Raw genomic sequence first — 26,835 nt, forward strand, 5'->3', positions numbered from 1 at the left:
TCTTTGTGATTTCAGTCGGAGCGAGGGGCGAGGGTCTTCTCGCGTATGGAACAGGGATTCTCACTAGCCCAGGGGTTGCTGCCATATACCATTTGTTTCGTTTGTCATCACCTCTGCCCCTCCCTAAAATGCAGCTGGCAAATATTTATTCAGGCGAGGCGTTGCGATGTGCATGCTAGTCCCTGCCCCGCACCCAGGCTTCCGGGATCGCCGTCAGAAATAACCGTTGAGCCTGCAAACGGCCCCGAACTGAGGGAGACTTGAAGAGCTCCACTCTCTGAGTAGTAATGGGCATTATGACGCGCACAACACCAGGTACAGAGAGAAACAGGGTGTATTTACATCACAGCACGAACAGGTTGGAAGAGCACTGAGCCCAGGGGAACTTCCTGCCGCTACTTCGTTGTCAGTTGGGCTAATGAGAAATAGACATCAGTCCTCTTAGAGTTGGTGACAGGAGAACCAAACCTTCCGAGACCAGCCCGAGTCTAGCGCCCCGGACACACTCTCACACACCACAAGTTGTTTACCTTTCCCCCACGGCCCCGGTGAGCCGGCCGCGGTGGAGTCAGCTGTGACCGAAACCAGGGTCCGAGGCTCAGGCTGTGGGGCTTCCGCCGCGCTACACCCACCGCCCTGAGCCCACAGTGGGTGCCCGAGCAATGCCACAGGGAGAATGAGTCAGAGAGCAGCGGGCATTGAGTCTCCCGTGGACCCACGGAGCGGGTCACACACCAGCCTGTTGAACTTGAAGCCCTGTGTCCAAGCCGGGGAGACGGCGCCTGCCGGCTGCTCTCTGGAGCCTCACCATGGACTCAGCTGGGCCAAAAAGGCACCCAGGGTCTGAAAACAGGAGACCCGCCAGCAGACATGTGGGGGGCCCAGTGGGTGCAGAAAAACAGAGAGCACTGGTTCTGAGGAGGACTAACTCACACCCAGTCATGCACAGGCTCTCCGGGCGTGCTGCAGGGAGGTGACACAGGATTTGCCTTGCGATGCCCCTGGAACCGAGTGTGACCGCTGTCAGGGGCCTCGGGCCGCCTGGAACCACGCTGCTGTGCAGATGAGCTGTCCTGTGCCCTGAGCCTGTGCCGCCAGCATTTTGGTTAAGGGCTTACATGTCCTATCAGCTTCTCAGAATGTTTTTCCCCCCAAAACCACTGTAGCTCTTGTGTTTCCTGCACCAGAAATCGGATTCAGTTCTGAGCAGTCCCTGCGTCGCAGAGCTGCCCTTTTGGATGGGCTCGGGCAGCCCCGCAGGCAGGACAGCTGGGTGCTGCGCCAGGCGCTCTGGGGGCCCGATCGGAGCAGGCAGCTGGCAGGGCAGCAACACAGCCCCAGGTGCTTCTGAGGACCTGGAATTGCCCAAAGTCCAGCGGGGCTTCAGTGGACATTTGTAGATGAACACACCATTAATATCAATCTCCCACCGCGCAGGGCTGCCCCGCACGAAAGTTACAAAGGGTTTTCTCTCGACACAAAATTGGCATAGATGCTGCACTTTAAAAGATCAAAAAACCTATTAGAAGTGCAGTCATGAATGCCATTTTCTCTAATTTTTATTTGGAAAACATATATTAAAAAGACTAGTAAATGAACTTGTCACCTTTGTTCTAGGGCTTTCTAACCCAGACACACAGTGCATGTCCCACAGCCAGAGACCCAGCGGAGGCGGAAACCACCTGGGGCCAGGCATGGGGGCACCAGGCGTCGGGGCACCAGGCGTGCCTGCAAATCACGACACCCCCTGAAAACGCTCACCTCCTCCCTATACTAAAGACAAAAGTAATGCACCTGAGAAAAAGCAGAGATCTTTAGAACGGAGATTTTCTTAGTGCAAATGAGCCACAAATGCAAGAAAAACCACAGGAACCACACTGGCAGCGAAGCACCGGAGCGAAGTCTCCCAAGGGTGAGCAAACGAAACAGGGGCACCTCCTTTTCAACGACGCGGAGCCTTCGCCGCTTCTGCACTGAACTGCGGCCTCTCAGCGCGGGCATGGCCTGCACAGCACACACAGGCACCTCAGAACGTGTCGAATGAGTGTGCCGACGACTTCTCTGGACCCCGGGGGTCCACAGATGGGCGAGACACGTCTCCCCTGGGGGCTGTGGGGAGTGGGGGCTGGGGCAGACGGACGTGCTCCTGCAGGTAGAGACTCCATTCCATTTTCTCGAGGTATGCGTTTTTTGGGACAAAAATTCCGCTGCAATAAACACGTGGCTCTGTTATTTTACCTTTTGGGAACTATAAAATAAGTGATTTCTAGGGTCAGGAACTGTTTGTTCTGATTTTGCCTTTACAGGGCACAGTCTGTGCTTGTGGCTGTACCTTAGGAATGTTAGTGCTAAGAATTATAGCCAGGGGTTCACATCTGGTTTTTACGACCTGGGTGTACTTTCTCGGCCACGAGAACGCAGGTTTGGATGGTCCGGCCACTCACGAAAAGTCTACTCAAGTCAGAACAGGCTCTGGAGTGGAATCCACAAAGCGTCCCAGGCACCGCGCATCTCGGCGCTCCTCTGGGTGGGTGTCCGGCTCTAACCCATGTGCCCGCAGCTCACGGTCCCTCTCACGGGGGCGTCTTCCTGCCAGAGCCCCGGCGAGAGAGGGGGAGGGTGGAGTCCAGGCAGGCGGCGGCCGTGGGCTCCCCGGAGCTGCCAGGGCGAAGCCTGTCTTTGGTGAGGTCCCCGAGGCCCCAGAGGACAGGGCGCAGCAGCAGCCGGAGCCGTCTGCCTCTCCCACTGGGTGCAGCTCTTCACACTTAACCAGGGAGGTTAATGAAGCAGAAATACAAAAACCAACACTGTACCATTAGCTCAGAACGAAGAGTCCAGGAAAGGAAGCACATATTTAAGGGAGAAATCTTGTAACAACTAAAAGCCTCCTGCAGACGCATCCCTGGGGGCGGGGGAGGCCTTTCAAAAGGCAAAGACAAAAGCCGGAAGTAGGCGGGCGAGAGCGAAGTTTCGATGGCGTCGCACTTTAAAACGTGTGTGCATGAAAAGTGAAGCAAAAGACAGGAAAATCGTTTTCGACCCAACAGCAAAGGAATCATTTACAAAGTGTGAGCTCCCACGAACACGTAAGACAGTGACCAGCGGCCCCACTGAGGGAGAGATGAGGAGTCCAGAGAGGCGAGTCACAAAAGAAAATGCAAAAACAGCCCTCACCGGCGAGGGCAGCTCTGTCCCACTGGCCACCTGGGGGATGCAGACGACAGCAACCTCAGGGAACTCCAGCAGCCGCGGAGCAACAAGCACCTGCACACAGTGGGGGTGCGGGGCGCTGATGTGGCTGCATGGGAGGAGCGTGGGGAGCCGGGCAGGTCGGGGAATACCCGAAGCCTTCCAGAGAAATGTGCGTGTAAGGCACTCACGGAGGCTCAGACAAGGACACGCCTAGGAAGGCGTCTCGAGGAGTGGAAACGACCTAAATATCCATTCGGGGGGAGGCAGTGACATGAACAGAGGTGTCGTCACAGGACATAAGCCCCCCCATTTGAGGGGGTCCCTGGAACCACGATTATGACAACCCTACACCCGCCAGGCTTTCCCTGAACGTCCGTGCCCCCGATGACACTAGTTTGTAGAGGAGACACAGGAAGAGACGGACGGTCACACCTGTGAGGTGTGAGGACGGCTACAGTCATCCACCAGAGGGAGGCCTGGGGACAGGCACCAAGAGTGGGAGAAGGCCAGCCCGGCAGGGGCACGGCCACACGACACGCAGGGGAGGGGATGGCTGTGGGTGAAGACAGGCGGCGGGGAAGCTGTCAGCACAGCTGTGCCGGGCAGAGGGCGAGCCCCAGCCCGAGGCGGTGGGCAGTGGCTGGTTCAGGACCTGCAGGAGCCAGAGACAGGCCCTCCCCCAGCGGAACGGCAGAGAAAGGAAGCCTGGCTGCATCCTCTGGGCCCCAGAACTGCCCTCGTGTCCCAGTGCCAGAGAGCCCGGGCGCCACAGAGCTGTCTGCATCCGCAGCGACAAGTCTCTGCACAGAACAGGCAGCACGGCAGGCGTTTGCAGGTGGCTTCGGACTCGGTCAGCCAGGCTGGCGGGCCAGGACGAGCAGCCACACAGGGGGCGGAGAGACCTTCCCGGGGCCCCTGCTCCGGGTCCGAATGCGGTGTCTGGGCCGGCTGGAGGAGGCTCCTCCGAGAGGTCACTGGGCAGCAGCAGGACAGAGAGACTTTCCCAGTACTCACCGCCCATTGTCCCAAACACCCTACAGTGAGCGCGGGCAGCAAGGCGTAGCCCCGTCCCGTGGGCCCATCAGCTAGGGGCCCAGGGCGGGCAGGAGAGGGAACTCGCTTTGCGGGGGCAGGGGGGGGGTGTTTGCTCGGCAGAGGGTCTGTGAGGGGAACGTGCCTTCGGGGTGTCAGTGACTGAATTTGCACCGTCCCTGAAAAGCCCTGTTTGGGGCCAGGATAGGCACTGGAGATGGAGGGCGGGCTGGCAGTTCACCTAGAAGGTCAGGGTCAGCTGACACACCCTGCCCTCGCACCATGGCCTGTGGCCGGCATGTGCGCTCTCTTCTCTGGCTCTCGTTTCTGAAGCAGAAGTCACACATGGTGCCGTCCTCTCTCTCCTGGTGTCGGCTTCAAACCACTGAAGACGTGGGCATGGACGCAGAGTGTGGCCGCCGGGTTGTGAGGGGCCCACCTCAGACCCGGGCTGCAACACAGGGTCTTCCTGCTGTGGCCACTGGCCCAGGCCAGCTGGGAGGAGGCTGGGCCACAGAGGGCGCCCTAGTGGGGGCTGCATCCCAGCCCTGACCGCTGTCAAGGGCCAGCAGGCTCCCTCAGGGACAGTGCCACTTGGCGTTTGGGGAGGAGGCACTTTCCTTGCTGTCAGACTCGCTTAATGTTATTGCATGTTCTTAGCAAAGTGTGGCCAAACCGAGCACATGCTTGTAACATACTTCATTAAAAACCAGGCATTTGGATTGGTTTTCCAGAGCTCGTTAAAGGCTGGCTCTGGCTGGTCAGTCCTGCTTCTGGAAAGAGCTAAGGAGCCCCACAGCCCCTGGCGCCTGACCCGCACTTGCCAAGGGCCCGGCTTCTGGGGAGCCGGCGCCCGGATGTCTTTGCAGCAGGAGCAAAGCAGCAGCGGTGGCCACTGGCACTCGGAACTCGGGCTCTGGGACAGGACATTCGTCCCTCTGAGTCAGCGGGCCACCAGCACTCCGGGGACCCGAGAGGACATGGCAGGGCCGTGTGGGTCTCTCAGTGCCCGGGGAGGTCACAGAACGTCAGGAGTGTGCCGGAATACTTAATGCCACAGCCCCCCTTGGAGAAGCTGCAGGTGGCCGTCTCGGGCAGACAGTTCTGCCTGAAAGTCCCGGCAGCACAGTGAGTGGTTCCGGAAGGCTGTCCTCCCCCCGCCCCCAGCCCACGAGCACAGTGGCCGCTGCCCCTCCTGCGGGCAGGCTCACCTCGTTGTCCTGGTGATTGACCTCGCCGAGGCTGGACCGCCGCACCAGGACCGCCAGGAGCCTGGAAAGAGAACCAGGGGGAGCTCCAGGGGACACCCCGTGCGGTCAGCGGCGGGGCCTCCACCTGAAGACGCCCCCCCCCGCCCCGGGCCTCTGTCTGCTCACTCTGGCAGGGACTGAGCAGCTGGCACGAGGCGCCCACCGCCCAGGGAGCCTGGCTGCTCAGGTGTCCCTTCCGAATTCTGGTAGGAAGAGGCCACAGACGTAACTGCATTGGGGGTAACACTGTTCTGTATTCGTAATTACACTCCATTACTGGGTGTGTTTCCCCTTAAAACTGCTTTGGGGGGCGGGGAACTGCTGGCTGCCTTTCTTTTCTCTCTCCCTCCCCCTCCCTCCTCCTTCCTGCCTCTTCTTTGCCCCCCCCCTCGCCTTCTCGGAGCACACTCCACCTACGGCACCGCACTGCCCACGGGCCGTCCCACATCGCCCACGACTTGCCTGGACAGGGCCCCGGGGATCTGACTCCGGGCCCCGTCCCTGGTCGGACCCAGCTCGGCCCCGTGCTGCCCTCAGAGCTCCAGGCAGTGGCGGGAGACCCGTCTTGTCCCAGGCGCCAGGACTGCAAGTGCGGGGGCCGTACTTCCCCAGTCGGAGTCCCTGCTCCATGCCCAAAGAGCCCGTGACCTTGGCCAAGCTCTGCAACTCCCAGAGTGACATTTTCTTGTCACACCCACTTCACACCCACTTCACGGTTTGTTGTGACTATGAGTGTCAATCCTTGTAAAGCACTTGGCGTGTATGCCCTAAGCACTATTCAGTGACTGCTTTTTTGAAAAGCTTCTACCTTTTGTATTCTTCTGTCCTCTGATTGCTGCTAGGTGACCGGTGGGCCAGAGAGCGATCAACCCCAGCTGTCCTGGGGCAGCTGGCTCTGGGGCTTCTCTGTTTTGCTGACCCCTGGGTTCACAGCCCTGGGTCCTGCCAGTTCAGTGTGGGGGTGGAGAAGGGGTCCCCCCACCAGCCTCCTCCCCCTGCCACGACCCCAAAACTGCCTGGTTGTACGTGGCAGTGAGACACGCCTCTGTCCCTGCCCCAGATTACAGTGTGTCACCTGGTGACTGGAAAACAGGGCCCAGGAAGAACGGCCCCCTTCCTGCTCCTGCCACAGGTGGAGACAGGCCGAGGGGCTGGCGCTCTTGGGCAGGGAAGAAAAATCCCACCAGTGGCCGTGGAGGCCAGGAGGAAGGCCTGCAGAGAGCCGGGGCTGCTACAGAGGACCTGCTGCTGGGCTTCCCCGACCGACCGGCAGCGCACCCTGTGCGAACACAGTCCCGGCCCTTCGGAGCCTCCTCGTAGAGGCTGCCTGTCTCCACGGGGACCCCTCTGCAGGCTCCAGCCCCGGAGGCAAGAAGCCGCAGGACCTGCTGAGAGGCTGGGGGCTCCACGCGGAACTGGGGGTCATGAGGCAGAAGCTGCACCCTTTTGCTTCTGCCCATCTGCCTGCCTTCGAGCTGGTGATTGCAAATCACTTGTGCCGGCAGCAGTGGGGACCCGCCCAGGGCCCTCAGCTCAGGCTGCACGCAGGAGCCGACTGGTCTGCTGGCAAGCCCTCTCCACAGGACCCGCCCCTCTGGAGGCAAGGGGCTGACGGAAGAGCCCCTTGGCCGCCTCTGCGCAGCCTTGGCTGGAGGCTTTGCTGCCAGCAGCGTGCAGTGAACACCAGGTGGGCGGGGCGTGCTGCTCGGACAGACGGGAGCTGCCGGGTTTTAAACGCGTGTGGCTGCCCAAGCACAAGGCTGCGGCGTGGTCCATGCTCGCCATCAGGGGAGGGAGGCCCTGGTGCTGCGAGCAAAGGTGGGGGCAGGCGCTTCAGGGAGCTGAGGGGCTGCATTTGATGTTCGCTGGGATCTCCAGTGCAGCCCCAGACCCCAGGGACCCTAACAGCCTGGCAGTGTGTGCGCATGTGTGTTCATGCATGTGCGTTCATGCATGTGCAGAGTTCTGTGCGCCATGTGTGCGAGGGAGGGGAAGGCCGGGTGGGAACAGGGGGTGGCAGCGGCAGGGGCTCATTACTTAGCACCGACGAACCGCATTTCTCCCCTCCCGCCTGCCTTCCACGGTCCCCACCATCCCCACAGTCCCCACGGTCCCCACCACACTGGCTGAGCGCTCGCTGACAGCTGACCAGCGACACTGCCCAGTGCCTCCCACACCGCCCGTCCTGCTCTCCCGCCCCCTCCCCGGGGCAAGTCTGCATCGCCCCCGTTTGGTGGGGACAGTGAGAGGAGCACCGGTCAGCCGGCCCGGGGGAGGGGGCCAACTCGCTCCAACTCCCGGGAGGCCCACCTGCCACGCTCGCCTCTGCCCCGGAGGCTCTCGGGTGGTTTTCAGACACAAGCGTGACACAGAGTCACGTGGGAGAACCCAGGGGAAACGAGGACAGGCAAGGGGACGGAGCCGGGGTCCCGTGGGGCACGGGAGGCGGGACACACATCAGACCCAGCCTTTTTGCGCACAGCTGCGGCCCCAGTGTGTGCGCAGAGAAACGAAGGGTGACCCCGGGAAGAGGTCAGTGCGCCCTCTCCCAGCGAGTGTTTCGTGTGGCGTCTCACAGAGGATCCGGGCAAAGCCCTTCCTGACAACGAGATGGTGGGGGTTGGGGCCGGCTGTCCCCTGTGAGGCCCCAGCTGTGGGCTGATGACAACCGGTGGCCATTGAAGCAAACCCTCCAGGGTCCACAGCAGGCCGCGGGCAGCCCTCGCATCCTCACCCCTGCCCCAGGCAGCTCGTTCTCCTCCTGGGCCCCGTTTCCTCCTCTGCGGTGACATCAGAGCTGTCACCGTCACACAAAGGCACCGTCACACAAAGGCACCGCCAGAGCCGACGGGCAGGATACAGAAAGCACTCAGAACAGGGCCAGTAAACACTTGTTTGCCATCGTCGCCATGGTCACAGTGAGGACCCACTGCAGTGGTGGTCAGCCATGGGGAGCTGGGGGATGGGTCCTTTCGTCCACCTGGGCAAACGGGCGCGCAGAGCCTGGCGGGGCCACACCCTCCCGCATCGTGGCCACGGGTGGGGAGGTCCTCACGAGCCAGATCCGGCTCTCTCTGTCTCGGGAAGCAGTCCGAGGCGCTGCCAACGTCCCACAGAAAGGCAATTAAGTAGAGTCAATCAAGGCAGAATAGTGTTAAAAGACACATTTAAAACCCGTTTCCTAAAGGTTACACCCAGGAAAATTGTATGACTATGAGCACACATTCGGGGGAGTCGTCCCGCCGAGTCATTTCCCCCGGCCTCATCCGAAGGGCGTCACTGTTTACGGTGCCTGTGGGCCGTCAGCTCTGGCCCGCGCCGCTCCTCCAAACTTCCTTGTTTTGTGCGGCCGAGGACTTTTCTGTTATTCCTGGACGTAGCTCAACGACAGGGAGAAGCCAGGCTCGGCTGGGAGTCGCCGTGGAATTTCCCAAGCCCTTTTATTTTAGCGCCAAACAGGCGGAAATGAAGAAGTCCTGTGACCGCCCCACCTGGAAGGGCCGCGGTCTCCTCCACCCCACAGCCTTAGTGTCCATTCGGGACATGAGGTACAGGGGCCGAGGTCTCCAACCTCGCTCCCCGAATGCTCAGCTCCTGCCAGCCACGCCCTGCGCAGCCACGGCTGGAGAAGTACCCGGACGCTGCCCACTCCCAGCAGGATGTGCTGTGACCAGCTGCTCCGAGGGGCTTTCAAGAGATGGCAGACCAAGGCCACTGAGACCATAGGACTGGGGACGCTACACTTGGCCTGTGCAAGCCTCTCTCCGTTGTTGCTCTGTTGTCTGACAAAAATGTGACCTTCGAGGTCACCTCACTGATTTGAGTGTACCCCTTCCCAAGACTTTCGACACATCTGCTTCTTACTCCCACCCACCAGCATTCCGGCCCAGGCCCCCTGGCGGTCCTCCGCCTGTTCCCCACCCACAAACGCTGGCTGACTCTGAGTTCCCACCCCCTCCTTTTGCCTGTGCTCTCCCCTTGGTGGGCTTTCTCCCTGGCACTCGTCACTGCCCCAAGTGACCCTAAGGATTGTCTTATGAGTGGCCACTTACCTCCGTCCCTGGAACATGAGCTCCACAAGGTCAGGGCCCCTGCTGTCCTTCTGGTGGAACTCGTGGGGGCCTAGAAGGAGCGTGGCCGGTGGCACGCACTGAATCAATAGTCACTGAAGTAGCAGGTGACTGATTCAGGGGATGAACACGTGAATTCGGCTGGTAACAAGCCGCACTGCTTTTTAAATCTGACTGGGAGAAAGGGTTTGATGGGTTTGTGTTTAACCTCATTCCAGGGTACTTTGCTTTACTAAGACGCGGTCCTGTCTGTGCCAACCTCAAACAAGCGGGTGGGTCCGTTTTAACTGGCTGCAGGGTTGGAATGGATCAGTTTCTGACCCCAGTCGGCCCCTCGCCCCATCCGCACGCCCCGGAACCTGGCTGCTCACCTGGCGTCGGGCTCCGCCGTGGCTGCGTGCAGCGGCAGACGGCCGTTCTTGTCGGGGATGCTGTGCTTGGCCCCGTTCCTGAGCAGACTCACACAGCCTTCCAGCCACCCCTGGAAGGCAAGAGCGGCGGCCCCGTCAGGCCACAGTCCCACACCGTGCGGCCCAGACCCTCCCTCATTCCCTCCCTCCTGCTCTGCGTGGCTGAGCAGGTGCATGTTGCACGTGACTCGGGGGGTTCAACACACACCCGGCACAGACCCCCCAGCAGGGTCCAAGGTCTCAAGGTGGCTCCCTAGGAGGCTGACCCCTAGACCTCCCTTGATCCCCCACCCACGTTTCCAGGGCCACCCACTGGTGTTCCGCCTTTATGCTCAGTTCCCAGAGCACGTGACAGGGGTGATGAGTCCACTCCAGCCTCTCGTTCCAGGGGCTCAGCCCCAAAGCTGTGGGAGTCCGACCTCAATGTCAGGGTCTCACCCCGACAATCGCCCCCCCATGTCGCTCCTGAGCCCCAGCCTCCCTCTGCACCTCAGTTCATCTGCACCCCACAGACAGGCCTTGGTCCTCTTTTCCAAGGTCCCTTCCTACTGACCCCGAGGACAACACCTTGCTCATTCTGGTCAGCCTCCTGCCGACACCCAGAACCCCGCTCGAGCCCTGCTCCAATGGCAGGGACCCTGCCACCTCCTATGGGGTTATCACCAGCACCCTCAAAGGGTTCCCCATGGTTACGTTTTACCCACCTACAAATCCCCAGGAAACTGCATGAGCCCCGGCTGTCTCCACATCTCACACTCCTCCCCCCTTGGTGGGCACCTGCGGTGGTCTTCCCACACGCTCCCAGAGCAGACAGAGCTGCAGCGGACCCCTTTCTGTTCTGCAGACTCACCCACCACCAATGGGCGCTCGCACACGAAACTGTTAGTGTGGAGGATAATCGACAGCTTTCTTCCTGGCCTTCCTCCTGTCACGTATAATCAAGGTTCAAGGACCCAAGGAAGAAGACTGGAGATTTCCCTCGCAAAATTGCAAAGAGTAAAACCCAAAATGTTGTCAAATGATTGGAGGAGAAGGGAGATAATGATAAGAAAAGGATCTTTTTGTTCTGAAAAGTCTGGAAAAAAATCTAATAAAAGCACGGAAAAATTCATGGGTTAAAACACTGAACATGAATTTGCAGAGCTGGCCGATCACATCTAAGTCTGAGCAGTTTTTGTCTCATGGCAGCGGTCCCTAGGGAATGAGATCTGGTTCAGCTGCTACTGTCCGAGTCACCAAGTTCCCTCGTTGAGAGGGCCCAACAGGACCCGGGGACCCCAAGACAGCGTATCGGACAGATTTCACCGCTGCCAAAGTTCTTCGGGTTTTGAAAAACGAATCTGATGGGCAAAGGTACAAAACATTTTTACTATTTTGCAACATTTCCTGGTACTGTGTGTGTGTACGGTTTTCTTTCTCTCTTTGGAAAAGAGCTGGGGAAGCTACCGAGTATTTCCAAACCCACAGCCTGCCCTGAACCGAGCAAGGGCCAGGCGTGCCTGCTCCCATGGGCTGCCCCCAGACCGCCTCTCCTGCCCCGTTTCACTAGAGAGGAAAGAGGCACGGAGAGGGGCAGCGACTTGCCTGTGGTCGCAGGTCTGTGGCAAACCTGCCTGTACCCTGAGTTTGGAGCTGCAACTGAGACTTCATTCCTGAGGCCCCCTTGTCGAGTGTCTCTGTGATACTCGATCTCACACTCTGCGGGGGTGTGGGGGCTCTGCAGGGCACACCTGGGCAGGGGGCCCCCATGGGGTGTAGGGAAGGGGCCTGCCTTCAGGGGCCACCCAGCTGTGGGGTCATTGCTAAGTGGGTGGGCGGTGCCACGCTGTGGCCTGCAAACATGCTCCCCTCAGGTGTCTCTGCAGAACTCGTCCCCGGAAGAGCTGACCCCCCTGGGCAGCCAGTCCCTGGGCTCACAGCTGGTCACTGCGACACAGCGGAGGCCCTCTTCCTGGTCCCATAAGCACTTGTCTGGCCCAGGAGAGTCTGAACTTCAGAACTGGGAAGGGAGTGCAGCCCGGTCTCCCTCTGCCCGAGGTGCTGGTAGCAGCCAGCTGCAGAGCCTTCCTGTATGGCCTCCCCAGCCCCGGACCCAAATTTCCCCCTTTCCTCAGCTCAGAGATGCCAGCAAACCCCACAGCAAGGACAGCTGTGCAGGCAGGGGCTTGGAGCGGGGGCCCTGGGTGGAGTCCAGTGCCTGTCTGAGACGGGGAACTTCACCCTGGAGCTGGGGCCGGGGGTTCCGAACATGAGTGGGCAGGAAACTGCTGAGAAGGGCTGTCTGGCATGCAGGTCCCACGGCCCACTGCCCCTGGACCCAGCCCAGGAGGTCTAGAGCACCCTCCTGGAAACTGCAGCACTGGAGAGTTCCCCCCGGGGCCCCCCATGAGAACCCTAGAGGAAGGTGCCTGTGAACAGGCGGTGAGAAATCGGTTTGTGCAGAGAATCTGAGCTCAGGGCCAGGTCACAGCGCCCACGCAGAGCGCAGCCCCCCCAGTTCTGGGGAGGGAGGGGTCCTACTTTGCCGCAGAGGCAGCCTGGGCATGGGGGTCTGGGAGTCGGGGGACCCAGGATGTGTCCACTGCCACCAGGGGCAGCACCAACACCTGCATGAAGCTGCTGCGGCAGCCGCAGTGGTGACGGTGGAGGGGAGGGAGGACAGTGACATGTGGCGCTAAGAAGACCTGGTTTCACCTGCAGTGGGGCTTCCAGAGGGTTTCAAGGAGGCTCCGAGAGCCAGGGCCGGCAGAGTTTCCAGAAGGCCCACCAGGCTTGCTCCGAGAGCAGGAGACCTGGACTGGACTGGACCGCCCCGCCCCCCGGGGTGAAGGCTGGCCCCATACAGGTTTTCAGCTGTCAGTGACAGAGGTGCTCACCCTCAGCCTGCCACTCCACTCATCCCACCCGCAGGCCTCCCTGCAGCCACAAGGGTGCCACCTCCTTGGGGCATCCCGGGGGGCCCCTCAGAAGGGGCACCAGGGAGACCAGAGATGCCCACGGGGAATTCCGATGAAAAAGGCTGTGCCTCTCACTGCGCTGGCATCTCCATCCCAGCTTCGGAGGGTTGTCAGGAAGGGCCGAAGGGACTGGAGTCCACGCCACCAGCTCTAAGTGGTGACGCAGCCATCAGAGAGGAGTGACACAGCTTCAAGTTCAGATTCCCGGGCCCCTTCATGGCGCCCCAGCTCACCCATTCCCCCGGGGGCCCCGAGCGGACGCGGTCCGTACCAGGTAGGCCGCCAGGCACAGGCTGGTGCGGCCGCGGGCGTCCTGGGCGTTGATGTCGGCGCCCATCTTCAGCAGCAGCCTGCATGAAGCTGCTGCGGCAGCCGCAGTGGTGACGGTGGAGGGGAGGGAGGACAGTGACATGTGGCGCTAAGAAGACCTGGTTTCACCTGCAGTGGGGCTTCCAGAGGGTTTCAAGGAGGCTCCGAGAGCCAGGGCCGGCAGAGTTTCCAGAAGGCCCACCAGGCTTGCTCCGAGAGCAGGAGACCTGGACTGGACTGGACCGCCCCGCCCCCCGGGGTGAAGGCTGGCCCCATACAGGTTTTCAGCTGAACGCTGACTGTGGGTTGAGCCCTAGGCCAGGGGTGGCCCTCGGGAGCCTGGTGTCTCTCCCCCCAGCCCCTGCTCTCCCCAGGTCTCCTCGTCAGTGACAGAGGTGCTCACCCTCAGCCTGCCACTCCACTCATCCCACCCGCAGGCCTCCCTGCAGCCACAAGGGTGCCACCTCCTTGGGGCATCCCGGGGGGCCCCTCAGAAGGGGCACCAGGGAGACCAGAGATGCCCACGGGGAATTCCGATGAAAAAGGCTGTGCCTCTCACTGCGCTGGCATCTCCATCCCAGCTTCGGAGGGTTGTCAGGAAGGGCCGAAGGGACTGGAGTCCACGCCACCAGCTCTAAGTGGTGACGCAGCCATCAGAGAGGAGTGACACAGCTTCAAGTTCAGATTCCCGGGCCCCTTCATGGCGCCCCAGCTCACCCATTCCCCCGGGGGCCCCGAGCGGACGCGGTCCGTACCAGGTAGGCCGCCAGGCACAGGCTGGTGCGGCCGCGGGCGTCCTGGGCGTTGATGTCGGCGCCCATCTTCAGCAGCAGCCTCACCGTGTCCGCCTGGCGCCCGGACACGGCGTGCATCAGCGGCGTGCACCCTGGAACGAGACGCCCGACAGCGCTCAGACCCGGGGGCCTGCCTGCCGCTCCGCGGCGCTCTCTGCCGACCGACGCCCGCCCTCCGCCCAAACCCACCTTCGAGCTGCCTTTCCCCGGCCCTTTCCCCGGCCCCTCAGGCGAGGGTGGTTTTGCGGGGACTGGTTGGTCGCTACGCCAGGGAGTCTCCGAGTTCTCCGCTGCCTCCCGTGGACCTCGCGTCTGTCCTCTGCAACGCCATTGGTGCGTGCAGCCACGCGTCTGTCCTCTGCAACGCCATTGGTGCGTGCAGCCACGTGGTGCCTGGACCTGCGCGGACCGGCTCCTCCCACTCTGTTCTCCCGTTCGGAGTCGTTCTTACTACTCTAGGAGCCTCGCAGTACGGGTTCCAGACCAGCTCGTCTAGATCTGCGGCGATCTTGCTGGGTCTGATAGAAGTCGCCTGAGGCCTGTGTACGAATGTGCGCGGCCTCGCGTGTTTGCCGCGCTGAGTGTTCTGCCCGGGAACCTGGTCTGCCTCCCGGGTTATTTACACCGCCCCCGGGGCCGGCCACCAGCATTCCCAGTGTGTCACGGTCGCACCTGAGTATCAGCTCGGGTCATTGAATGGCGCTGCGGTGTGGGTTGTGGGGCTCGTGTGTGTATTTCTAGCACGAATAAATGCAGTCTGTTTTCGTGTGTTCATCTTACATCCCGTGACTGTGCCGAACTCACTCAGCTGAAGGAGTTTTTTGGTAGGTTCTCTAGGGTTCTCTGTGTCGACAGTCAAGCCACGCAAAAAGGAACAGTTTTATTTTTTCCTTCTCAGTATGTAGGCTTCCCATGTGTTTCTTGCCTTTGCGCACTGGCTGGCACTTCCCCCACGGTGAGTGAGAGTGGACACCTTCACCTGGTTCCCGACTTAGGAGCAAAGCGTTTGGTCTGTCGCTGGGAAGAGAACTGTCAGCTCCAGGGCTTTTGGCAGATAGCAAACTGAGGAAGTTCCCCTCTTCTCTTATTTTCTCAGAATCTTTAATGAATGTGTTCAATTTTGTCACGTGCTTTTTCTGCATCAATTGGTATGTCTATGTGGTCTTTTTTAAAGCTGGTTAATATGATTTATTACATTGGTTGACTTTTCAAATATCGAACAAGACAGATCCCTAGGACAAACCTCACTTGGTTACAGTGCATAATTCTTTATTGATGCGTATTACCAAATCCTATTTGCTAACATTTTGCCAAGGATATCTGTATATTTAGGAGGAGGAGTGATTGGGCTGTAGGTTTTTCTTTTATACCGTCTTTGTCTGGCTTCATAAGCCTACCTGAGAAAAGTTTCCCTTTCTCATCTTTTCTGCAAGAAATGATATAGAATTGATATTAATTATTATGTAAAAGTCTGTAGAAGTATTTAGTGGAAGCATTTAGGCCTAAAGATTTCTTTGTCTAAGAATTTTGACATTAGGAATTTAATGTCCTTAATAGCCATAGGTCTAGTCAACCAACCTATTTCCCACTGGATTGTGGTGGTTAATCTTTTCACCAAACTGACCCATTTAATCTAAAGAGTAACGTTTATGTGCGTGGAGCTGTCGGGTGCATTTCTCTTCTGCTCTTCAGGTGTCTCTGTGTCCACGACGATACCTTCGCTCTCCTTCCCAAGAGTGGAGATTGGTATCTTCTTTCATTTTCCTGTACTGTTGTTAGAAGTTTATCAATTTATTGGTCTTTTCAAAGATCAGTTCCTTACTTAATTGATTTTTCTATTGCCATTCTGTTTTAAGTTCATGGATCCTGGGCTTTATTATTTCTTTCCTTTCGTTTGCTTTGGGATTATTTCGGTCGGTTCTTGAGGCAGGAACTGGGACTGCAGGCCGATGCTCTTCCTCTTCCCCGGTGGCCGTGCTATGACTCTCCCTCCTGGCACGGCTTTAGCTGTCTCCCGCCAGCTCCGACACGGCGTCTCCTCTTCCCCATCCAGTCCATCGGTACAAGCCTGGCCCTTGCACTTGTCGCCCAAGGGCTGTTTAACCTCTGACTCTCCTCATTCTGTGGCCAGCGCCCAGGCAGACACACGGGTAAGTCTGCTTTAAAAGCAGACAGATTAACAAACACGGGTACATTAGGGAGCAGCACTCCACAAAACACTTGGCCGCCATGGGAAGGGGACCCTCCTTTGGGAAGGTCAGCCAGTCAGAAATCGCAATGACCTCGCGGAGGCGCTGGGAGGGAGAAACCAGGGACAGAGCCCGTCTGCTGTAGCTCCATGGGCCCCTGAGGCTCTGTTCTTTGGTTTTTTGGTTCTTTTTGAAATTTTCCTTCAGTGGTCAGCTTGGCTCATTTCTGCTGAGGACCATTTCGTTGCCCTTATCCACTGAGTTTTAAGTTGTGATTGTTGTGTTTTGAGTTCCAGAAACTCCCGCCTGGCTCTTCTGTCTGTTAGGTCCCTGCCAAGGCTTCCAGTTTTCCACTTGTTTCGAGCACGTTTGTAACCGAAGCATTTTTTTCGTGGCTACTTGGCAGTCTGTCAGAGACTCCAGCATCTGTCTCCTCAGTGCTGATCGACATCCATCAATTGTCCCCATTTTCATTCAGTTTGAAGTCTTCCTGGGTGTGACAAGTGATTTCTACGGAAACTTGGACATTTGAGTCCTGTGTTGTGAGTCACTTAATCTTATGTATGCCCTCCCCTTAGCCATCTGAGGGGGAAGACGCTTCACGGATGCAGGCTGACGGTGCAAGTCCCATTCCTCAAGACCCCCCTCTGGCCCCAGCACCACAGGTAGGGAGGGAGGGGACCTGGTTCCCACCAGGTGGAGGTGGAGCAGGTGGGGCGGGGCTGCATGTGTGTGTGTGTGTGTGTGTGTGGCTAGAATGAAGTTACTACTGTCTGAGATTCCCTGTCTCACAGGCGGCTCCTTCTGGTTCTCTGGCTGTGGAGAGCAGGCTCCCATCAGGGCTGCTGGTTGGCGCCCCTTGCTCCCCTGGGCTCCAGCTTCCTCAGCCCCAGGTCAAGGTTAGCGGAGGCCAAACTCCAGAAACCCAGCACCACGTCACTCCCTGAAGCCAAGGCCCAGCCCGGCTGCTGTCTTACCTGCGCCCTGCAGAGGGCTCCTGTGTGGACTGTGTGTGACGCCAGGGGCTTGCAGCCGTGTTTAGCCAGCGGGGCAGAGATGGAAGCACCTCCACTCCATCCTCTCGCAGGCAGACGCCCTTGCTGTCTTCTGGGAACTGTGACACTACCCACATCCGTCACTGCACACGTGCCCCCCTCCCCACCCCTTGTCTCCACCCACTACTTTCGACATTGGGACGGAGAAGTTGGAGACAAAGTCAAACCAACTGGCTTCACTACAAGAGAAGACGCAAAGGAATTTGCCCCCCAGTGCCCGAGACCCTGGTTTAAAGAGATGCTAGGGCCCGTCTGCTGCTGACTGGGCCAGCCCCGTCTGAGGGGCAGAGCCCTACGGGCCGGGCGCAGGCTCACCTTCGCCATCACAGCACTCGAGGATGGACGGGTCCTCCCGGATGGCGGTGGTCAGAGCCCGGACGTCGCCGCTCGCTGCCGCCTGGTAGACCAGGGCCAGGTCCACTTCCTCTAGGGACTCACCTGTGTGACTCAAACAGAGACACCCTCAGTGTGCGTGGGGGTTGCTGCAAGGACCGCACCCACGAGTCGCCCGTACGGCTGATTCATGAACTCCTCTCCGTGAGCAGGCAGAGGGCTGAGTCAGCTGCTCACTAGCACCCACACCACTTCCCGACAGAGGTGGGCTGGGGCGGCTGTGGGCGGTGTCACCAGGACTGGAAAGGAGCCCTGGGCACCAGCTGTGCCCTGAGACTTCACCATTCCCTCCAGGCATTGGGCTACACGAAATCTGAGACCACAGTGGCTTTCTATCTGGAACTTGTCACTTTCCTTTTCAGTGACTCAGTGTACCCACCTTTGAAAGTGACATCGTGGCTCTCCTTCTCTGTCTTCCAGCTGTGTCCCCTACCCTTTCCCTGGCCTGCTCTGCACCCCGAGGGCCCACCCTTGCTGATAGTTTCCCTTGGCCCCCGCCTGCACCACTGCCCCCTGTGCTTGGAGACGCCCCCGCAGGAGCTGGTGGGGAGAAGGGAGCGAGAGGCCCTTCCCACCCTCCTGGAGCACAGTGCCCACCCAAAGGCTCCCCTGGGGACGAGCCTCGTTCTCAGCCCTGCCTCAGCCCTGCACGTTGCCCCTTCACAAAGGCCCCGCCCCCGGGGTCCAGCTGGGGTTTCAGGACAGGTGCTCCCAGAAGCAGAGCTGCATGCAAGTCCTCCAACTCCAGCGGCCACCGGCAGGGCACCTCTGTACACCTGGACCGGCGGTGACGGCAGAACTGTGGGTCGAGCACGCCCAAGGCAGCATCGGGGGGAGGCCTGGGGGACTAGTTCCGCTCACAGGGACCCCTCAGTGTCACGCTGTGCCGAGCCCCCCACTCACACGGCTTCTCCCATACACAGCCATCGTTGGGGAATATGTGGGAGAAAAGTCGTCAAGTTGAGTTTTGCTCCCAACGTGGATGTTATGCCAGAGAAACCTCACCGCCGACCGGCCCCTCGCTGGCAGGGGTCCCGACCCCTGGCAGGTCAGTGACGGTTTTGCAGCAGCCAACCCGTCCCCGGAGGAGCTAGGGAGCTAGTTACCAAAGCCATCCACAGGGCCAACAAACCGCCCTGTGCAGTGCTGCCTGCTCCCCGGCGTAGCCGCAGCAGGGGTCATGTTTCTACAGCAGACGCACCGGACACCTGCCCCGGGGGTGGAGGGGGGCGCTGGCAGTGGGAGGTAAGGGACAGGAGGGCCAGCGCCCCCTCCTCGGCGAGAGCCGCTGCTGCCTCGGGCTCCAGTCTGGCATGCGACCTCCGGCTGTGAGAATCTGGGCCCGTCCCTGTCTCACAGCCGTGGTCCCTTTCTCTCCTCAGCTGCCAAGGGGACGGCCGCCTGTCTCTGCCGTTGTGGCGGAGTGAACGGGCCACTCCCCTGAGCTTCTAGGACAGCATGGCTGTGGCCAGCGCGGCGCACGCTTCGTGACTGTCACTGCCGCTTTCTTCTCTTGCAGGTGAGAGGCCGTCAGAAATCTGGGCCGTGAGGAGGAAAGCTCTTTCTCCGTGCTGGACAGGGGTCTGCGTGCGGCGTGGGACTTTCGCTGTCGACCAGAAACCCTCCCCCAGTCTGGACACCCAGCTGGGGTAGCTCATGGGGCATGACGGACAAAACTGGACTCGAGGACAAAGGCGGGCCTGGTGCCTGTCCGGCGACACCCAGAGGAGCCAGCGGTGGGACCTGGGCAGGAAGCCCCCGGGGGCAGCTGAGCAGCCCGGGGCCGGCGGCCAGCTCACATCTCCCACAGCTTATGTGATGATGCGCACATACATTCCCAGCGTGTTCGCCAGTGTGTGACAGGTCTGCAGGCATGCTCCTCACACGTGGGGCACAGGCAGTTGAGAAATAGTCAGGACCCAAAAGACTTCCCTGGGAGGTTCTAGAAGGACTGTTTGTTAGAGACAACCCAGGGCGCTGTCTCAGCCCCAGATGTGCCCGTGCAAATTCCCCAAAGGGCAGCAGGATCCATTGTTTTCGTTGCTCGCCACCCCTCACCCTGCTGGGGACCTGATTATTTCCTGGGGGTCCTTTCGTCATGGGGCTGACTCAGGGGAGCTGGTGTGTCTCCACCCCAGGCGGCAGACATGACGGAGAACCAGCCGATGAACACCAAGGTCACCCTGGGCCCAGAGACTGGCCAGGGATGCACCCCTCTGAGGCCCCTAACGGGTGAGACCGGGTTGCCAAGGAGCTGAGCCCTCCTTTCTCCTGCCACCTGTGAACCTGGGCCACAGGCCGGGCCACCTCATGGGGGCAGGGCCCCCAGAGAGGAGCAGAGCCAGGCTAAGGCGAGGACGTCCCTGAGACCTGATCACACCGCCCAAACGAGCCACACCTGCCACATGCCAGTGTCCGGGCCAGTCACAGGTGCCGACAGCACCCTGTTTTGCTTGAGCCGGTTGGTGCCCACAGGGTGTGTCTTCATTAGTAACCGGAACAGCTCCACCTGGACACAGGTCTCAGTGGTGACGCAGGGCAGAGGGCCCAGGGCTTTGGCCAGCAGCTAGAGCCCTGGGAAGGAGCAGTGATGATAAAGGGGTCAGAATGATGGTGGCATCTGTGACAGCCTAGTTGCCAGACCCAGGGAGGTGGCGGGCATTTTCCAGTCTTAGCCAGGCAATGCCACATTGGGGTCTGTGGCCCGTGGACTGATGGGCTCTGGGTGGAGGACATGCAGCAGTGAGTGTGGCGAATGGGGCGTGAAGGGACCTGAGGTCATAGGACTCACAGGGAACGGGGACACTTGTGTTTACTCTAGAGATTAGTCCCCATGGTTATGACTGGGGTCTTGAGATATTTGAAATGCTTTCTTTTAAAGATTGTTTAGAATAATGGTAATCATTACACCCAACACAAATTTGCCATTTTAACTACTTTCCAGTGCCCGGCTCAATGCTCACTGGGCAGTCACACCGCTGTGTCGCCACGGCCACCACCACCGCCCCCCGGCAGCGGCAGTGGGAGCGCTCCTCCAACCTCCCCAAGCTCAGACCCTGTGCCTCTCAGGCAGCAGCACCCTGTTCTCTCCTCTCCCCTGCCCAGCCCTGGCCCCTGGAGACCCCCTTCCCCTCTGGCCCTGGGAATTTGACAGCTCCTGGGGACCTCCTGCGAGCGGAATCAGCAGTCTGTGAACTTCGGTGGCTGGCTCACTTCACCCGTCATCCCCGCGTCCCCGCCGGCACCCCCACGGCGGCACGCGCCCTGCCGTCTCTGTGGCCGCGGCGTTTACCCCTCCACCCGCGGTGCCCACTCGGGCTGTTTCCCACTCTTTGGCTACTGTGAACGATACTGTCGAAACACTGGGGTGCAAATACCTCCCAGACTTTGTTTCCTGCTTTCATGCGTGTACTTCGAATGGAGTTGCTGGTCTACAGGATAACTCCACTTTTAACTTTTTGAGGAACCCCGCACTGTGTTCCGTGGTGGCGTATGTGCCGTTTTCTAGTCCTCCTCACAGCGCACAGGAAAATCTCCTGCTTTCCCACGTCCTTGCCCACACGTGTCATTTCCTGTTTTTGTTTCCTGTGTGTGTCTGTTTGTTTGAATGACAGCTGGACTAATAGGTGTGAAGTGACATTTCATGGTACGATTGTGCGTTTCCCTGCGACTGGTGACACTGAGCATCTTCTCATGTGCTTTTTGGGCCCTGGTGTCTCTTCTTTGGAGAAATGGCTGTCGAAGTCCTTTCCCCGTTTCTGATCAGATTTTCGGCATTTTTTGTTACATCGCAGGGATTCTTTACACACCCCGGCTATTTACCCCATCGGGCGCCCGACCTGAGCAGACCCCCTCCCACTCTGCGGGCCGGCCCGTCCCTCTGTGGACGGTGTCTTCTGGGGCGCGACACCGCCCTCCACGTGGGTGCAGTTCACTGTCTGTTTCTCGGTGTGTTTGTCCTCACGTCCAAGAAATCGCCACCCAATCAGATGTCACGGAGCCGCCTCCTCCTCGAGGAGCTTTGTGTCTGAGGTCCTGATCCGTTTTGAGCTGCTTTTGCGCGTGACGTGTCTGACATCATCATTGCCTGTGACGGCCCCGTTGCTCCAGAAATGTCCGTGGACAGACAATGCTTCCCCCGCCAGACGGTCCTGGCGCCCCTGCTGAGACCGAGCCGAGGTGTGAGATCATTCCCAGACCCCCGCGTCCGCAGGCCTGTCTTGGGCCAGGACCACACCGTTGTGATTCCGCAGCTCTGTAGTAAGGTTTGAAGTCAGGAGGTACGAGACCCTCAACTTTGTTCTTCTTTCGTAACTTGTTTTGGCGCGTTGGAAACAAGTGACTTTAGGACATGTGACTTTAGGACAGACCCTTCCGTGTGCGGAAAGGGCCCTCGACAGGGATCACATGGAATCTGCAGCTCTCCCTGGGAAGTGTCTTGACAGCGCCGTCTTCTAATTCATGAAGCCCGGCGCGCAGTTCCTCTCACTGGTGTCTTTTTACATTTCTTTCCGCAATGTGTTGTAGTCAGCAGTGTACAAATCTGCCACCCCCTTGGCTAACTATATTTCTAAGTATGTTATTCTTTTTGATGCTATTGTAAATAAAATGGTCTTTTAAAGAGCTTCTAGGCAGACACTTTTCTGGGTCCGTGAAACCCAGCAGAGAGGAACAGCCGCAGGCAGACATGATGGACAGAAGAGGATGTTAATTACTAGGGCTCCGTGGGAACGTTCTGAGTCTCCTCAGGAGGCGGTGAGCCTCCCGTCCCCGACGATGGCCAGTGTGGGCCAGATGGCCGCCAACAAGGTGGACGGCAGAAGGAATGCAGATGCGAGTGAAGCCCTGGAGGGGCAAGGAGGGACGTGGGAGGCAAAGTGGAATGTACTTCCGGGTCCCTGTCCCGAGATGGCATCCCAGCCACCGATCGATCAGGAGACAGGGAAAGAAGGGGTGTCTGGGGGGCTGTGGGGGACCAGCCCATTCAACTGCAGTCGGTGCAAGCGAGCGAGCCTGCACGTGAGACTCTGGGCAGACATGGTGAGGTCCAGGTCGCAATGCCAGGTACGAGGAGGGCAGTGACAGGTGGTCCTTATGAAGCCTCAAACGGGCGAGAAAACTGTTTTCTACCAAAGGTCACAAAAGCATCCGGCACAGGGGTCCCCAACCCTGGGCCACAGGCTGGTACCAGTCCACGGCCTGTTGGGACCCGGGATGCACGGCAGGAGGTGAGCGAGCGGAGCTTCGCTCAAGTTACTGCCTGAGCTCTGCCTCCACACCCTCCATCTGTTGAAAAATTGTCTCCCAGGAGACCGGTCCCTGGTGCCAGAGAGTCTGGGGACCGCCGATTTAGGATCTGCAGAAGGTCGACATCTACAGAGAACACGTACAAGTCCCCTTCTCACCTTCCTTCTCTGCTTATGCATCTGTCTATCTACCAGTCACCTGTCATCTATCCATCCATCTATATTCCATCTGTCTGTCTGTTTACCTCTATCCAGTCCCACGTATCTCCCACCTATTTTTATCATCCGTCGCTTTTCCGTTTGGCTCTTCCCTCTCTGGCCGCGTGAAAACTGAACAGACAGACTTGCGTGCAGCTCACAGAGAAGTTCCAGAACTCGCACACAGGAAGAAGCTGAAAGCTGAGAACGCGGGAAAGAGGCAAAGCAGGCAGGGAGAGGCCGTGTTTTGCAGAGAACTGCCTCCGTGTGTGTGTGTGTGTGTGTGTGTGTGTGTGTGTAAAAAGGCCGGGAGAGGTGCCTCAGAGAGGCATAGAGATGACCTCTTGCACAGGCTTCAGAACTTTCTCATACTTTCCACGTGCCCCACAAGGAACCTGCAGCTTGAAGGTCGTCCGGGTGACCGGGCTGTTTCCTCTGCAGGGAAGGAAGGCCGTCCGAGCGCCACGCCGCGGAGGAAGAGGCAGACAGAGCCCAGCGTGTCCGCTTCTGGGTGAGCCCTCGATGTCTGACGGGGCTATGGAAACCGGTATCTTTCTGATTCGACCTTTAAAACATCCTGGCTGATTTCAAAACCCAAACAGGTACATACTTTGAATTTTCATTACTGTTTACCTAAAGCTTGAAGGGCAGATGTTCTCTCCCCCATTTTCACGGTGAAGAACCTGGGCAGCTCTTGTGCTATGTCCCCATTCGTCCCCCTTCTCACCTGGCCCAGCTCGTCAGCAGCAGGACCTCAGTCCTGGGACCAGTGGCTGCGGGAGGGGCTCTGACAAGACGACCTTCTCCGAGCTTCTCAGGGTCTCACCCCACGTGGCCTCCTCCGGTCTCACTTCCCAGGGGCCCCGCCCAGGGAGCCCCGGCCCCAGCCCCGGCCCCACCCCCAGCCCCACCTGGGGGCTGTGAGACCTGGGGAGCTGCTTGCCCTCTGTACCCCCATCTGTCGTTGACTGGGGTGATGACAGCGTTTACCCCGCGGGGCCATCCTGAGAGCTAGTCTTCGAGGCCTGCAGACGGCTTGGCCAGCACGAGGTCACCGTCCACCCGCTCCTGCCTAGTGTCACCGTCACTTCTCAGATGCAGCCCGGCACCTCTGTGTCTCCCCCAAGGAGGATGGCACCTGCCGCCCCTGCTCTCTCCCCTGCCAGCCCCTCGGGTCTTGGCTGAGGCTTGGACAGTGTTCTGTCTCGTGCCAGTCCTGGGGGGAGAGCTCCTTTCCAACCGTTCGCAGAGAGATGTCGCTCCCAGCTCTCCGCGGGTGGCAACGGGGAGAGCAGATTCTCGAAGTGGCCTCCGTGCCTCGGGACCTCATCCGGCTGATGGACAGCATCTCGAGGGTCAGTTCTGGTCGCAGGCAGGTCTGTGAAACAAGACGCTGCAGCTCTTTGAATCTCTGTGCCCCCCGGCGGGCAGCTCCGCCGGCCTGGCAGTGCCCCCCTGCAGTTGGCGTCTCTGCGGGGGGTGGGGGGTGGGCGGGGGACAGTGATTCTGCCGGGTGATGCACTTACAAAGACCCACTTTCATTCTAACGGTACGGATTCTTCAAATGGAAGACCTCAGACGTCGCCGCCCGGGGCTCTGAGTACGATGCTGCAGCTGGGTTGCTGATGCGGTTTGCACACCCAGTGGGTTTCCCCACGAGTCTCGGGGGGCTCCTGACGTTGCGACACTTGCCAGGGGCTCTCTGCCAGGGGCAGGTACACAGCGTGCATTTCACGCAGCTGGCCTCGAAAGTGAGGGCTGTTATTTTGGTCACCCTCCTCGGGGCTCCCTTCTGCCCTCTGAGGCCACTGCAGGACCCCACCCATGTCTTCCGTTCCAGAAACACTGCTGTTTGCCCCGGGGGGTTGCTAGGTCACCTGGGGACTTGGGGGGTGAGCAAGAGGGGCAGGAGCAGCGTTTGTCCAGTTTGGAGGAGACCAGGCTCGCCTAGACATGAGAGCTGTTTTCAAACACTGGACGAGGGGGAAGAGAGTGGAGACTGGTTTTCCGTGCGGCCAGAGGGCGGAGCAGTTCTGATGGGCAGGGTCCTACACCAGGTTCTGAGTGGCGAGCGTGGGCCAGGATGGGTAGGGCTGGCCCCGTGGGTTCGTGGGCGCCTCTTCACCGCTGCGCTCCTAATGAGGAACCCCACACTGAGCAGGAGGCAGCCCCCTACGTTCTTCTGTGCGTGACAGTCTGCGTGTCCTTCTCACGGCTGTGAAGCACTCAGCAGTAGGTCTCCTGCCCCTGGGCTCGGGGGGGGGGGTTGGAGGAGGGCCCTTCCCAGAGACTTTCCAACAAGGTCGCCTGCCAAATGGCCTGAGCACCAGGTTCTCCTGAAAATACAGTAAGAAAATAGGTGCAATTCAGGCAGGTGGTCCAGACTTCCGAGGCAGAACAGGCCTGTCCCCCTGTGGTCCTTGTGTCACCCCTGGAGCCCCGTGGCAGTCACGGCCCAGCAGCTGGCCTTGACTCTGCCGTCCACCACCCCACCCCCCATCAACAATTCACTCCCGGAGGTGACAGGATCAGAATCTCACTGACCCCATTGTAACGCATCCACCCACACTTCCTGCTTGCAGTCAGACTGGCCATGGCTCCTGGGGGGCTGTCCCTGGGCCCCCCAAAACGCATAAGGGCAGTTCCAATGGCATCTCCTCCAGACACCGGCATGGCTGCTGGCCCCCACCTGCCTTGGTTTCGTGGCTGTGGTCTGAACACAGAGGACAAAACCCTCCTGTGACCACTGCCCCGTGACCGCACCAGACTCTGGCTGTACGGCTCTGCCTTTGTCACACACACCAGTTCCTGCCACGGGACCGTGGCGGCTAGAGGAGGGTGGGCTGTGTGGTGGGGCGGTGAGCACGTGTTTGCGGGTTTGACTACAGTTCTTGCCCATCGACAAGGGCAGGACGAACGAAATGAGCCCACTCCTCACAATCCTGGGAACAGAGTTGGGACAAGTGGTGGAAGAGAAGCCTTCTGCGCCGTTACGCAGCCTTACGAGGCGATTCCAGTGCTTTGCATAGAGCTGAGATGGGAGAACAGCTGCCCTCAACTCTCCTGTGGCAGACGCGCGGACTCGCGGAGGCTGACGGGGCCCAGAGCATCGCCGTTCTGTGTGGTCTCCAAGTCTCCCAGCGCCATTTGTAGAAGAGGCTTCCTTCTCTCCCCTGTGCGTTCTGGCTCCTTCGTGAAAACTTTTTGGCCCATATGTATGTGGCTTTACTTCTGGGCTCTCAATTCTGTTCCATCGTTCCGTGTGTCTGCCAGTGCCATGCTGTTTTGATCATTGGAACTTTGTAGTATAACTTGAAGTCAGGGAGTGTGATACCGCCAAATGGATCACAGACCTAAATGTAAGACCTGAAACAAGAAGTTACATAGAAGAAAACATAGGTACTAAACTTACAGATTTTGTATTCAGTTGACCGCAAAGGACAAGAGAAGTAAAAGCAAAAACAAATGATGGGACGACGTCAAACCACAAAGCTTCTGCACAGCAGAAGGAGCCGCCAGCAAAACAAAAAGGTGACCAAGCGGGTGGGAGAAGATCCTTGCAAACTCCAGCTCCGACAGGTTAACATCATATATATGATATTATATATTACCTATAACACATGACATTACATATTATATATGACATTGTTATAATATATATGATAGTACATGTATGATGTGCAACAATATTACATATATGATGTGTTATAATATATATGATAATATATAGAGAGAACCCA

General features: G+C 59.0%; 1 protein-coding gene across 1 annotated transcript in view; it reads right to left on the bottom strand.

The window, feature by feature from the left end:
- The window catches only part of ANKRD55 (ankyrin repeat domain 55), a 39,424-nt gene extending 18,548 nt beyond the window's left edge, over positions 1-20,876 (bottom strand). Inside the window, exons 1-7 of the mRNA XM_037038536.1 lie at positions 20,865-20,876; positions 20,050-20,217; positions 18,853-19,033; positions 17,574-17,696; positions 13,976-14,106; positions 9,916-10,025; positions 5,436-5,496 (exon numbers count right to left, since the gene is read on the bottom strand). Of these exons, the coding sequence (XP_036894431.1) occupies positions 5,436-5,496; positions 9,916-10,025; positions 13,976-14,106; positions 17,574-17,696; positions 18,853-19,033; positions 20,050-20,217; positions 20,865-20,876 (786 nt within the window). The remainder of the gene's footprint in view (positions 1-5,435; positions 5,497-9,915; positions 10,026-13,975; positions 14,107-17,573; positions 17,697-18,852; positions 19,034-20,049; positions 20,218-20,864) is intronic.
- Between the last annotated feature and the right edge of the window lie 5,959 nt (positions 20,877-26,835).

The sequence above is a fragment of the Sturnira hondurensis genome, unplaced genomic scaffold (assembly GCF_014824575.4).
Source record: "Sturnira hondurensis isolate 20B ecotype Veracruz unplaced genomic scaffold, ASM1482457v3 Scaffold0024400, whole genome shotgun sequence".
Taxonomy (NCBI): domain Eukaryota; kingdom Metazoa; phylum Chordata; class Mammalia; order Chiroptera; family Phyllostomidae; genus Sturnira; species Sturnira hondurensis.